At 35.8% G+C, this 12,208-nt stretch overlaps 2 protein-coding genes across 4 annotated transcripts; both read right to left on the bottom strand.

Moving 5' to 3' along the window:
- Positions 1 to 335: 335 nt before the first annotated feature.
- On the bottom strand, positions 336 to 1,765 carry LOC111400064 (putative germin-like protein 2-3). The gene is made up of 2 exons (XM_023027518.1): positions 1,159 to 1,765; positions 336 to 1,081 (listed from the first exon to the last, which is right to left on the bottom strand). Exons 1-2 carry the CDS (start codon positions 1,271 to 1,273, stop codon positions 546 to 548), a joined length of 651 nt encoding a protein of 216 aa, XP_022883286.1. The 5' UTR covers positions 1,274 to 1,765; the 3' UTR covers positions 336 to 545.
- A 369-nt stretch (positions 1,766 to 2,134) lies between these two features.
- LOC111399690 (DNA polymerase delta small subunit) lies at positions 2,135 to 11,967 on the bottom strand. Of its 3 annotated transcripts, none has more exons than XM_023027142.1 (17): positions 11,713 to 11,967; positions 11,511 to 11,608; positions 9,589 to 9,676; positions 9,329 to 9,458; positions 8,546 to 8,652; positions 8,321 to 8,447; positions 7,691 to 7,798; positions 6,766 to 6,881; positions 6,576 to 6,659; positions 5,845 to 5,913; positions 5,701 to 5,772; positions 5,510 to 5,601; positions 5,311 to 5,438; positions 4,728 to 4,829; positions 4,570 to 4,637; positions 2,924 to 2,990; positions 2,135 to 2,481 (listed from the first exon to the last, which is right to left on the bottom strand). In XM_023027142.1, the coding sequence occupies exons 3-16, from the start codon at positions 9,661 to 9,663 to the stop codon at positions 2,931 to 2,933; spliced, it is 1,338 nt and encodes a 445-aa protein (XP_022882910.1). In that variant the 5' UTR covers positions 9,664 to 9,676; positions 11,511 to 11,608; positions 11,713 to 11,967; the 3' UTR covers positions 2,135 to 2,481; positions 2,924 to 2,930. The 3 variants fall into 3 exon arrangements, with proteins under 3 accessions (XP_022882910.1, XP_022882912.1, XP_022882911.1); XM_023027144.1 differs by having other exon boundaries at positions 2,135 to 2,463; XM_023027143.1 differs by having other exon boundaries at positions 11,511 to 11,594.
- Positions 11,968 to 12,208: the final 241 nt, after the last annotated feature.

Below are 12,208 nucleotides of genomic sequence, written 5' to 3'. Positions count from 1 at the left end.
ACGAAAGAAATGAAGGAAAAATTCAACCGTTCAAAAATTGGAAAAATAATAATAATAATAATAATAAAATAACGTCTAGGTGAGATGCAAGGCATTTCACCCGAGCTTCAAGCCTAGGTACCGCCTAGACGAGCTTTTTAGAACACTGATTTGTAGTTATAGGTTTTAATTTGCAATCATAAAACTCATGCAATTTTCCTATTTTGTTAAAGTTAGTATTAATCGGAACTAAATTTAGTATGCAGATCTCGTGAAAAACGATATTTTACTTTGTTATTTAGCTATGATATCATATACGTTTGGGATTTGAGGTGAACAAATAGCAATATTTTCAACCTGACACAAGTAAAACGTTCAATAATTCACCATTGAAAAGATAACCAAGAACATACAGCAGCCAAACCTAGCTAGGACAAAGAGCAAACAAACTGCGAAGCGACCTCACTGATTAACACACAAATTGCTAAGCAAAAACAAATTGAAGAACATTAGGCACTAGCACACGCCTAGCCTCATCTAACACCGATAATTTTGTCGTTGTAGCTCTAGAATTTGGCTTGGAGCTGATCCACGATGTTCTTATCGACCTGGAATGCTTTGGCAAGAATATCACTCGCAATGTCCGGTTTTGATCCAAAAACTGCGTTTGCTATGGTAATCACACCTGGATTCTGACTGCTCAATCCAGCAATGGCTACAGTATTTTCCTTACCAACATTGCGTTGAAAGTGAACGAGTCCTATTGGGAACACAAAAACATCACCCTTTTTAAGTACTTTAGTAATGTGCTTGTTATCTGGGTTTGAGGTGATGAACCCAACTTCAAGAGAGCCTTCAACGACGGTCAGGATTTCAGTGGCTCGGGGGTGAGTGTGAGGTGGGTTGATTCCCATTGGCGCAAAGTCAATACGAACCAATGAGATGCCAAGAGTGTTGAGACCTGGCAATTGCACCACAGTAACTGGTGTCACCCGGGACCCAACAGGGTTTGATGTGTTACCAGGTAAGTGCAGCCCGCTGAATGAAAAATCATCAGCCGAAACAGACATGGGGTTCTTGCAGGCGACGCCGTTTACTCTCCCTGAAAATTAGAATTTAGATCTGCCATTTATTTTAATAAATAGAAAGTATAACATGAAATGCTAATAAATGTATTACCTGAGGCAGCAGCATCTGCAACACAGAAATCTTGCAGAGGTGAAGGCTCAAATGCAAAGGCAAAGCAGCAGAGACTGAGAGCTACAACGCTGAATAAAAGAATGTTTTTTGCCATTTTGAATTAAATTAGTAGTGGAAATGGAATTTGGAAATAAGATTCAGTTTTGAGATTATTTATAGGCACCCTTCAAGCAAAGTACCCTAGGAAAAGTTATTCTATCCTTTCTTAATGAAATGTGAATCAGCCGTCCTGCAGGGAATACAAACAGACGAAACAAATAAAATTCGACGTTGAAAAATAGTCAAAGATGAAATTTTCAATTGATACCAGAAACTTGTATATTAGCCATTTGTGTTATCGTTATGGATTGAATCTCTCCTGCTGGCCTGCCACCCTAAGGACTCAAATGAATATTTATAAATGGCATATATATATTTTTACTTTTCCAAACAGATATTGATGAGCTGAATGAGTCTATCTTGAATAAAGGCGTTGGAAAATTACTTATTTTAAAGGCCTGCATAAATTTAAATTCAATTCGTAAACTAAGGACTTGTTCGTTAGTAATTTTTAGAATTAATTTTTTCACCATTTGGGAAAAAAGGTGAGAGCCACATGAAAGTAAAAGTGTCAAAAATGACGACTGAAATAATAAAATAACGATAAAAAAATCAATTTTTGGATAAAAAAAATCACTCCCAAATACGGCCTAAATATGTTTAGAAAGTATTTATAAACATTTTAAATTATAAATAAATAACAATGACCGGTGAATAATACTTGTAAATTCCTCAAAATGCGTACGAATAAAAGTAACTTGAATGTTATAGATTTTATTTTGCACTAAGAAATTTATACATAGCATCCTATGTTTTTATCAAAATTTATTCTCTTAGCACCAAGTATTGTGTGTCGTAAGTTCTGGAAGTAATTATTTTGAGGAAATTAATATACATTTATATCATGGATAAGAGAATCAATCCAACAGCAAAAGGGCATACATAACAAATATGGTTCAAGTAATAACAACACTACTATTTTACATGTTTGACAATTTCTTACTGATGCAATAAACCCGAACCGGATTAATTTGCAAATTAGTGTACGATTATGTCATCCAGTAATTCAAATATGTTGCATACAGATTGATTAGTAAATAAAAAACTTCAGATTATATGCTGCTGGGATTTCGGCCTTCATATTTCATCTCTTTTGCCCTTCCTGTAATCATTGTTTTGGAAACCACAGAGCTAAAGCCTGAATCGCTTCAGAGATGCAAAGCAACCACCCTTGTGATTATGCAGCTGCCACAAGCCCACAACCTGTCAAAACTCAAGTCCTAAGATATCGAAGAAATTTTGTAGTAGCACTTTCCATTACCAAGATATCAAGACAGTTTCGAGTAATTTTAGTCAGTAATTATTCTATCATATGGTCACTATTAAGTTTTTCTTAATTATAATATGGTAATCTTGTTTATATGAACAGGGATCATCAATGCCCCTAAACAAAATAAGAAAAGACAAGTAGACCAAAAGAAACAGAAACTACATGCAAAATTTTATTAAACAGCTGGCAGGAGACTTGAATTCAGGACCTTTGCCTACTCCGATATCATGTTAAATTATTTGATCTTAAAGCTTAAGTTGTTAGAATGGAACACATGTATCATTTAAATCCTGTCTTCAACAATGTCTACCACGATAACAAATAAAAGTTTATAGTAGCTCTGCAATAGATTGTAAAATATGAATAAACTCATACCTTCTAGTTATGTACTGAATTCAGCCCCAAAACTGAGCGTATGGCATTCAAGATTTCTCATGTTCAACTGTATCAAAAGGAGGAATACAATTTGTGCATTTGGTCATAATGTCAACAGGCAATCTCAAGCAAAAATCAGAGTGCATGATCATACAATGCCTGAAGGCCAGCAAGGATCAGTTTAAAAATAAAAAATTACTCCTTATCCTTCTCAACATTAAAACCAACTTCCTAGAGTTATGCAATTTTTTTAATTTTCTTTACCACATTACAATGTATTATGGTGGTAAAATGTCCAATTCAAAAGGTCATGTCTAAATTTAAGTTGTAATGAAACTAATTAACTTGTAAAAATTGGCTATGATTAAAACAGCAAGAATTTGGTCATCGCCTGATTTTAACATATTGAAAGCACGTAGGCATGGTTGATAGAGATGAGAACACTATAAGTGCTTATCGAAAACTTGTCATCACACAAGACATAAATAGATGAAAATGTGACATATGATCAATTAACTTAACAAAACATAGAATAAAAAAATGTTTGATAACGAATATTCACATCATCAAGATGCTCAGCACTTCCATCTTTCCTCTTTCTTTTCCTCGTTCAGTATCTCTTCTCCTCCCATATTAGTTCAGGGCATCACTTTTGCTTCTTTTTTTATTTCTTAGTTTCAGTTTGTATTTTCCAGTTTTGGTTGGAAAAAGGAAAGGGGGCCAATGCACTATAGGCCAAATGATAAATTGCACTGACAAGGAATCTTATGCAAAAAGTAAGACTAGTGGCCTTCTTTTGGAAAATTATAACATCTATGGTTTCATATTGTGCAAGACATCTTGCGGGTGCAAGCCTGCTCAGGCCAAAGCCATCCCGCCCAAGCAAACTGGATCTTTGAATTGACTCAAGATGATAAAAAGTGAATCAGGTACACGAACGACTTCTTAAAATTACTAATTTCCACAGGAATGTAAAATAACCTGAGCTGTTGTCAAGCATTTTAAATCTCCCGTGGCAGATAAGAGATGTTAACCGTAGCAATTCCATCAAAGTGAAGGACTGCACTTCACTCTGCTCGTTGCAGACTCCTTAAATCATCAACCAGAAATAAGTTGTTCTGATCAACCATCCCCCCTCTACTGTCTATCTAACAATCCAGTATGCTCTGCTAGCAAGCCGAACTGGCTTTTGCTGCTTGATGCATTAAAGGCACCAAAAAATGCTAATAGAATACCCTCATCTAAGCACCCATAAAAATAGTAATTGAACCAAAAAATAAATAAATAAATCTGAACAGTTTAAATCTAAACCCACACTCCATCCTATTACCATGTAGCCTTTAGATTTATCAAATTTTTAAAGGGCACATGTAGCTTCCACCAACTCTTGAATATATATTTTATTTCTCAGTACATCTAACTTTAACTCCAGGATAAGTCCAGTTCCACTTCGAAGAAAAATTTTCAGCAGGAAAAATTTTGATATGTTTCAAGCAAAAAGTTTCTACTTTTCCCTATCTTCTTTTCTATTGGATGTTGGAAGTTTCAGATGCAACACGAAGAATGGAGCATTCTTACAAAGTCAAGTACGCTTTCTATCGAGAGTAACTTTGTTCAGTAGGCATATACAGATTGCAAAATCTTACCACCACAGCAGTTCCTGTTTCAACAAATCTGGGAATGCAAATGAGTCTTACAACCTGTCCCTCTGACCCTACAGTGTAGTGCTACCATTTATATTTATCTGCGGTAAGTTAAAACGCAAGCAATAATACAGATGATAAACAGAAACTTTAAGATGTACCCTTGACCAAGCGACTCTGATATTTCTCCTGATTACCAACAAAGTAGACATGAGGACAGGTCTCAATGAAAAATGGATCCCTATCAGTGAAGGGGTAACACCCTGCAAAAAAGAGGATTGGTGCTGACTAAGGCAAACAGAAGAAGATCATGTACACTCATGAGTTATATATATAATCAATCAATTTCCATAACATTTTCAGTAATCTAAAAGATTCTGCATTATATTACTGATTTTTTATTAAACTGTCTCAGTAAATTATTTAGCCTCCTCTTGGATACAAATTTATAAATGGTTTAAAATTCATTCAAAGCTATACATTGATTTCCACCACACATTCATAACTACTAATTATATCGACATATTTGACCATTCCTCTATATGAACCACTGATAAATTTTCCAAACATAGGCTTAGTAACTGATGGATTTTGATTAGCTATTCACTACAAGAAAAGTTCTAAAAGCCATTTGGCAGCATACTTTACTCGATTTTTGACATTCTTTCATATTCCAGCAAAAGGATGGGAAAGAATTACTATAAGTAAAACAAAAAAGTAAATGCAGCAGGAATCAATTTTAACCTAGAGTATTCGGGGCTGTTGGTGCTAGATGCCTCCATCTCAATGTCCTTTCCATGAATCCAAGTTTATCACTTGCATCAGAATATTTCTCAAGATCATCTATGTTCTGGCCTGACGTTCCAAGAAAGCTGAACAAACACGAGTACAGTGTTGTTTATTAAAATTCTAGCGAACACTAAGCTCAAATGAAATATTTTACCTCACATTGTCCAGTTCAAAGGAATGCGGGTTACTGCAGGATCTGAAAGTGTTAAAAGCTGATGATCCAGGAAAAAGGCATCTATGCAAAGCCTTAAAAAGAAAGAGGGGGGAAAAAACACTTAAGTTAACAACAGCATCAGCTAAATGTACAAGCCATATCTTCCAGGATTTCATTTGTGTGAAAGAAACCTGTTGTGGTAAGGAGAAATTTGCAGGGTCATCGGGTCCTGGCATGATGTCCAAAGGTATGCCTGCAGCAATCTGCACTTCATTTTAGATATCAACATCATGGTGCATAGTGGAATCTAAGTGGAAGCACACTTGTGGTATTACCTGGGTCAAAAGGATATCGAGCTCTTTTATTGGTTCAGATAATCTAGACTGATCCTTTGAACTTAAATTCTACAACCACCAGTTAAATTGTCACAAAGGAAGATTAATAAATGACATGCGTAATGGAAGATTCCAATAACAGACCACGTATCTTCAAGAAACCAAACATTCTTTAGGCTGTAGACACTGGAAGCCCACAAGATAGTTACTAAATGTAGGCACTTAAAGTAAAAAGGCCCAAAACTATGTCATTGCACTGATCATAAGTGGTGCTGGATGTTTTGCAAAAACCCAAAACTAATGCAGACATGAGTTATTAGTCTGTATGCGGATTAGACATGAGAAATCGAAAACAAAGGGTACCATACTTCAAATGAAGAAACTAATATAATGTCTACGGGATGTTTTGCAATAAGCAACATAATATCTGCAATGGTTTCGTAAAAAATGATATAGCATGCTAACTGTCAATTCCATACCCAAAAATAAATATGAAACGCTTATCATGTGAGTTAAGATGGAAAAAATATCCCAGGAGAGTTTTTTTTCAAGTCATGTCCCAAGAAAGTTCCACCGATGTCTAAGAAAAAAGTGGTCTTTGCATGTGAAAATGTCAGTAGAGTGAATCGGAGGATAGTATGCTTGCCCCAACAAATACCTTAACAAAAAAGGTTAACAAATTAGCAGAAACAACAATGTACAAAGAACTATAGAGAGATCAATTTTGTTACCTGACCATTAAGAAGTGTACGGGGATATTCAACAGAATTACCAGCTACAACAACTTGCACTATTCGAGCTGCAAAACTTTGTTCCTGAGCATAGCCACATTCATACAGTTATCCAAGATCAATAGTATTGCCATTAATTGAGTAATAGGATAACAAATAGTGAAAACAGAGCAGATGGAAGTATCTGAACCTTTTCGTCTCCCAGATGTCCAGTTATATGATCGATAAAAAGCTGAAATTGGAGGGGATTAGAGGAGCTGCCTCCAACACTTAATCCCGACACAAAAACAACATATTTGTCTTCGCCTGTTTATATTCAGCATGAAAGTTTAGACATAGCTTGAAGGACTAAATAGTAAACTTTACGCAACTTTCAGAGGGCAAACCAGATAAAATCACTCCATATGTCTAATTCAAAATCTAAGTACTCATTTTTTCGGAAAAAAGGGTATCCATGAAATTCCATTTTTCTTCTTATAGAACAAACAAGGTGGATGTTAATCCTAACTCTTCTAAAGGATTTCTTGGTAAAGGCTGTCATCTCTGAATATAGAGCAGTTAACTCTGAAAATTAGTCAATTATGGATAAAGACCTAAACTGGCACTCAGCAGTACACACCACTACAATGTGATGATGACGGTCCAAGATAATTGGATGCTAATTCTCTGTCACCCAGTTCTCAAAGAATCATATTGCCTACTAACTACAAGTTTAATCTTTTATCAACTCCAAAACATCTGCTTTGCTATCTTATACAGCCCCTATTTGGATTGGCTAAAAATCAGATTTTTAGTGGATTTTGATAAAAGTTGATGAAATGTGTTGTTCAAAATGAGTTTGAGGAAAAAATGAGTTTCAAAAAATGAGGGCCAGACAAGGGCATAATGTCATCAACTGTTGCTCATGTCGAGAAATAATTTTTTCATAAGAACTAAAGATCTTGACTAGCACTTCCATACATTAAGTGATGTTTCCGTAGATAATCATGATTCCATCAGCTAATCCACTGGCATAGCATTGAAAATTCAAATGTTCGGAAAGCCAGAGCAGCATAAAACAGGCAAAACCACATACATGGATTAGTTACAGAAATAGTCAGGAAGACAGCCTCTACCAGATACAAGTGGGCGCTCTATCTGGTGTGGAAAACCAGCTTCTAGGATGTCTTCAACCATAAAATCTCCTGCACCGGTTTCTTTTCCATGCAATGCAACCACAATCCCTGTCAAAACATCATTTAAGGTAAATAAATAAATAATTATTTGAATCTAAACTTATTTCCCTACAAAAAAGTGGGCAGGCTGTAAATTACAGCATGTAGTAACTTTCATAGCTTGGGAATTCTTTTGGAAGTTATCAAATTGGATCAAAGATAGGGGACAATTCGAGTTGGTGCCAATTAAGACCACATAAATAATTGTTCAGATAACAATGTCACAACACATCATGCCAAAATAAAATGGTAATCTCGTAGTTCTTGGTTTGAAGACACATTGTTAGGTGCTCCACTTTCTTTTCCCATTGAGGTGAAAGCTAAACACATGCTTGAGATATAGTTGTTCATTCGATGATAAGGAATGTAAGGATTCTTGATAAGAGAGTGAGATGGTATTCCCACCGAATACCACAACTGAATAGAAAGTGACATATACTGACTGAGATGAAGTGGCATAATATAGAAATCGGACACATGAGCTGTTTGAAAATGGCCTATTATAAAATTAATGAGCAGTTAGACACAAACCTGTTACGAAGACAGAAGGCAGCAGTAGAGCTCCACAAAGTTTGACTCTTCCGCTCTCATCTTCCAAAACTAAATAATCATCTGAGCTCACGAAATTATGGGGTTTTACAAGTGGTGTTGTAGATCTCTGTACCCACAATTCAATAATAAATAATGATGCAGATTCAAACCGTGAACTCCGAAAAAATGGAGAAAGTGCAATTTATTATTCGAAAACCTCAATACCTCCTTAGAATACTCATCAAGAATAGAAGGTTTGAGTTTCATGTGCTTGTAAATAGTTCCAACAATAATGCATTCTTTTCCTTCCTCCAATCCAAGAACAGTACAAACTGCAGCAAACAAAATGGAAGTGTTAATGGAAAACTAATCTGTGGAGCTCAAATGTTTATTACCCCTCAATATAAAGGCCTGGTCAATTGTCATTACTAACAGTTAATACCAGTATATATTTCAGTTAAGTGCCTAGAAAACTCAAATATGCCCAAAAATAATTAGAGAAAACGGAGACCCTCTAGGGTTGCCCGTGTAGACTTTAATATATTCCACTAGTAAGACGTCAAATTAAAATTTGGTAAAATCTCTTATGTCAGAACATCATTGAAGTTTTTGTAACATTATTTCCAGAGACTAGTTAACCAGATACAAGAGAAAGGTAAACAAGTTGATCATCCTTTCCCTTGTTTCTGTTTTTCTTCCTCTTTCTTCATTGTTTGTCTGAATGGCACTAAGGGGATCCTGTCAAACTGACCTAATGATAATATTATTATTATACATTCAGTATAAAATATAATGAGAAAATTTTGAATGCTTAATGGTCCAAGAAATTCAAATTTAGAGAGAGAGGGAGAGAGAGAGATTTCTATATGACTACAACCCTAAACACTTGCTACCTTAAGAAAACAAAACCAAGGTTAACCCACAAACACTGTAATATTATAAGGTCAGTGCTGAAAATAAATGAAAATCAACAAGAAAATAAGAAAGAGAAGGTGAAAAAGAACATACCAGGAAGATGGACTTTCCAATTAGGGATGAGAGAATAAAGCATAGTTCTCATCAGGTGAAGCCTTGCAAAGTATATTTGACTGTACTGTTGCCCTCTGTACATCTCCTTCTGTATCCCAAACCTCTCGTCCTGCATATTGGTGCAAGAAATATTGGGAAGAAGGATGGGAACATTAAGAAAGAAAAAGAAAAATGCTATTTTTTTGAATTATACTACTAGAAATCAAGAAACCACAGAGGATACTTATTATGTGTTTTACCAAAGATTTGTAGAGGGATTGTTTTCTTTGGATAGAATCGTTCCCCGAGTCTACTTCCATGGTTGCTGCAGCCATTGGTGGGAAAACACTGCAACCGCGATACAGAGAATCAAATCGACTCCTCAATATGTATTAGAGAAGTAGATAAAAACATGCGCTAAACACACACAAAGCTTCACGCAAGATTGCGCGCTGTACGCGAAATTGGGATATGGATGGAATATAATGAAATAAAGCCAAATTCTCGCTCTCCGAGAAGAGGGGAATCAAAGCCCGCCAACCTCGGTTAGCTACAGTCCTTAGGCCTCCCAAAAAGAGAAAAGTCTCCGATAAAAAATCCTTACGCCTGACATTAGCTCGAACATTGGCTCGAGGCATTTTCTCCCTCACAAAGGGGGTCGCAGTGACTAGGCCCGGCCGATCTTGTATCATAAATTTTTGCCAGGACTCTTCACCAAGTGAGGACGTAGCTCAAATGGTAGAGCACTCGCTTTGCATACGAGAGGCACGGGGTCCCAGCAAGAGGTTCCCCACTCTTCTTTGATCCATCTTAGGACCGAGTGGCAGCCCGCATCTTCATAGGATTTCTCCTTTTGCGAAATTGTAAAGGTAGCTTCCAATTTCGTAAAAGTAGTGTGAAAAGATGAAATTGAAATAAATATACATGCCTTTTCTAGGCTAAATTGCACATATAGTCATCAAGTTTTCAACCTCATGTGATCTCAACATTCATTTTTTTTTTTGACATTCTTAACCCTGACCTTTCATATTTAGTATATAGCACATCCCCGCTAACGATTTTTATCTAAAAGCACAGTTAAATTTGATAAAAAGGAAAATTGGTCTCTAATTTAAAATGATAAAATATAAATATTAAAAAAAAAAAAGTGCAAAAATCAGCCCTTCTCTCACTCTTCATATCTCCCCATAACTCTTGTTATCTATAAACAAAAATAAAAATGCAAATTTTTCTGTTTTAAAATTTCTCTAAGAGAATGAAGAGGTTACTACCCCTTCCCAAAAATATGCTTTGTATTCCTTGTCATGTGCTCCTTTTCGAGCAGATGTTGGAGGCTCTATGCATCGAGGTAGCGAAATTACAATCATGTGACCCTAGGATCTCCTCAACTCTCTCTCTGATGAATTTTGATGGTTGAAATGAATCAAAGTTGTGTTTCAAAAAATATTACTTGAGATTAACATGAGTAAAAAAATTATTTAATAGGAGAGGCAATAGGTAGGAGAGTTTCTGACAAATGGTGGTTGGCATTGACTCATTGGCGAAGCCAGGAAAATCGTTCAGCACAGGGACCATTTAATCAACATTGAACTTTGAGTTTTTGATCATGGATTTAATGATGATAAAAACATAAAATAATATTGGTATAGTTTATAAAATACACTTGTTCCTTGCGAGTTTTCATACTTCGATATTGTTGTACAATAACTTCATTATTGGATGTTAGCATTGTAATCTAAAATCGATATCCTCAGTCCAAGATCGGTAGGAAGTTGTGTAACATCAAATTCCACCTTATTCAATATATCCCAATCAACATTTTCTACAATCGATTTTCTTTGAAAGAATCTCTTCATTTGATATCTGGAACTAAACATTATTGCTATTAAGAATGTTTCGAGTTAAGCCCAAATCAAGTAAATGAAAGCAAAATCAAGTTACCTGAAGCGAAAGCAAGTTAAGACCAAATCAAGTATCAAGTACAATCAAGCCAAATACTCTCAATTAAGTTCACCAAGCTCTAAATAATCTAATCTCATCCCTTTAGCAATTCACAACATCCAATTACTCGAAGCAATTCAGAATGACAGAGTAAAAAATACTGGAAGCAAAAGCAAAGCAATTCACAGAGCAATACTGGAAGCAATTCGCAGTGCAAATTCAAGGAGAGTAAGCAACTCACAGAATGCTATCACAGATGCAGCAATACTGGAAGCAAAAGCAATTCAAGAGCAATGAGTAGGCTTCGGGGATTCGCCTTCTAGGGCTAATGTCGAGCAACTCAAAGAGATAATTCCATATGTTAAAATGAAAATTCAAACATTACATAAATCAAAATAATAAATAAAAAGAAAAGAAAAACGAGTAGGCCTCGGGGGCTTCACCTTCTTCTTCTGCTGTGCTGTCGTCTAGGGCTCGAAAACAGGGGCGGAGCCGCAACAGATTTCGAGATTTGAGGAAGGAGGGGCCGGGTGAGACTTTTGCGAGAGGATGAGAAGTCAATTGGCGGCGCGGAATGGCGGAGGTTGAGAAGGCCGGCTGTAGTGTCCAGGGGCGGAGGCAGGGATTTTGCTCAGTGCAGTGCGGGCATAAGTTTAGGTATCAGCTACCGTGATTTTTTGGGTCAAATTAATTTATGAAAATTTAGCTTCACTTCTCCCAAATTTTTACTACCACAAAATGTAAAGGAGGGAAAAAAAATAATGAAAAACAAGCTAAAAGGGTATTAAACCATATATATATATATATATAGAGAGAGAGAGAGAGAGAGAGAGAGAGAGAATTAAACGTAAATCGCATATTAAACTGTCATTAAGTTATAATTTTCAACATCAATTTATTATTTATCACAAATCACAATCTACAACCACATTACACATA

This window comes from Olea europaea, chromosome 9 (genome assembly GCF_002742605.1).
Source record: "Olea europaea var. sylvestris chromosome 9, O_europaea_v1, whole genome shotgun sequence".
NCBI lineage: Eukaryota > Viridiplantae > Streptophyta > Magnoliopsida > Lamiales > Oleaceae > Olea > Olea europaea.
Note: the sequence above shows the minus strand (reverse complement) of the source record. Positions and strands in the feature narration are given on the sequence as shown.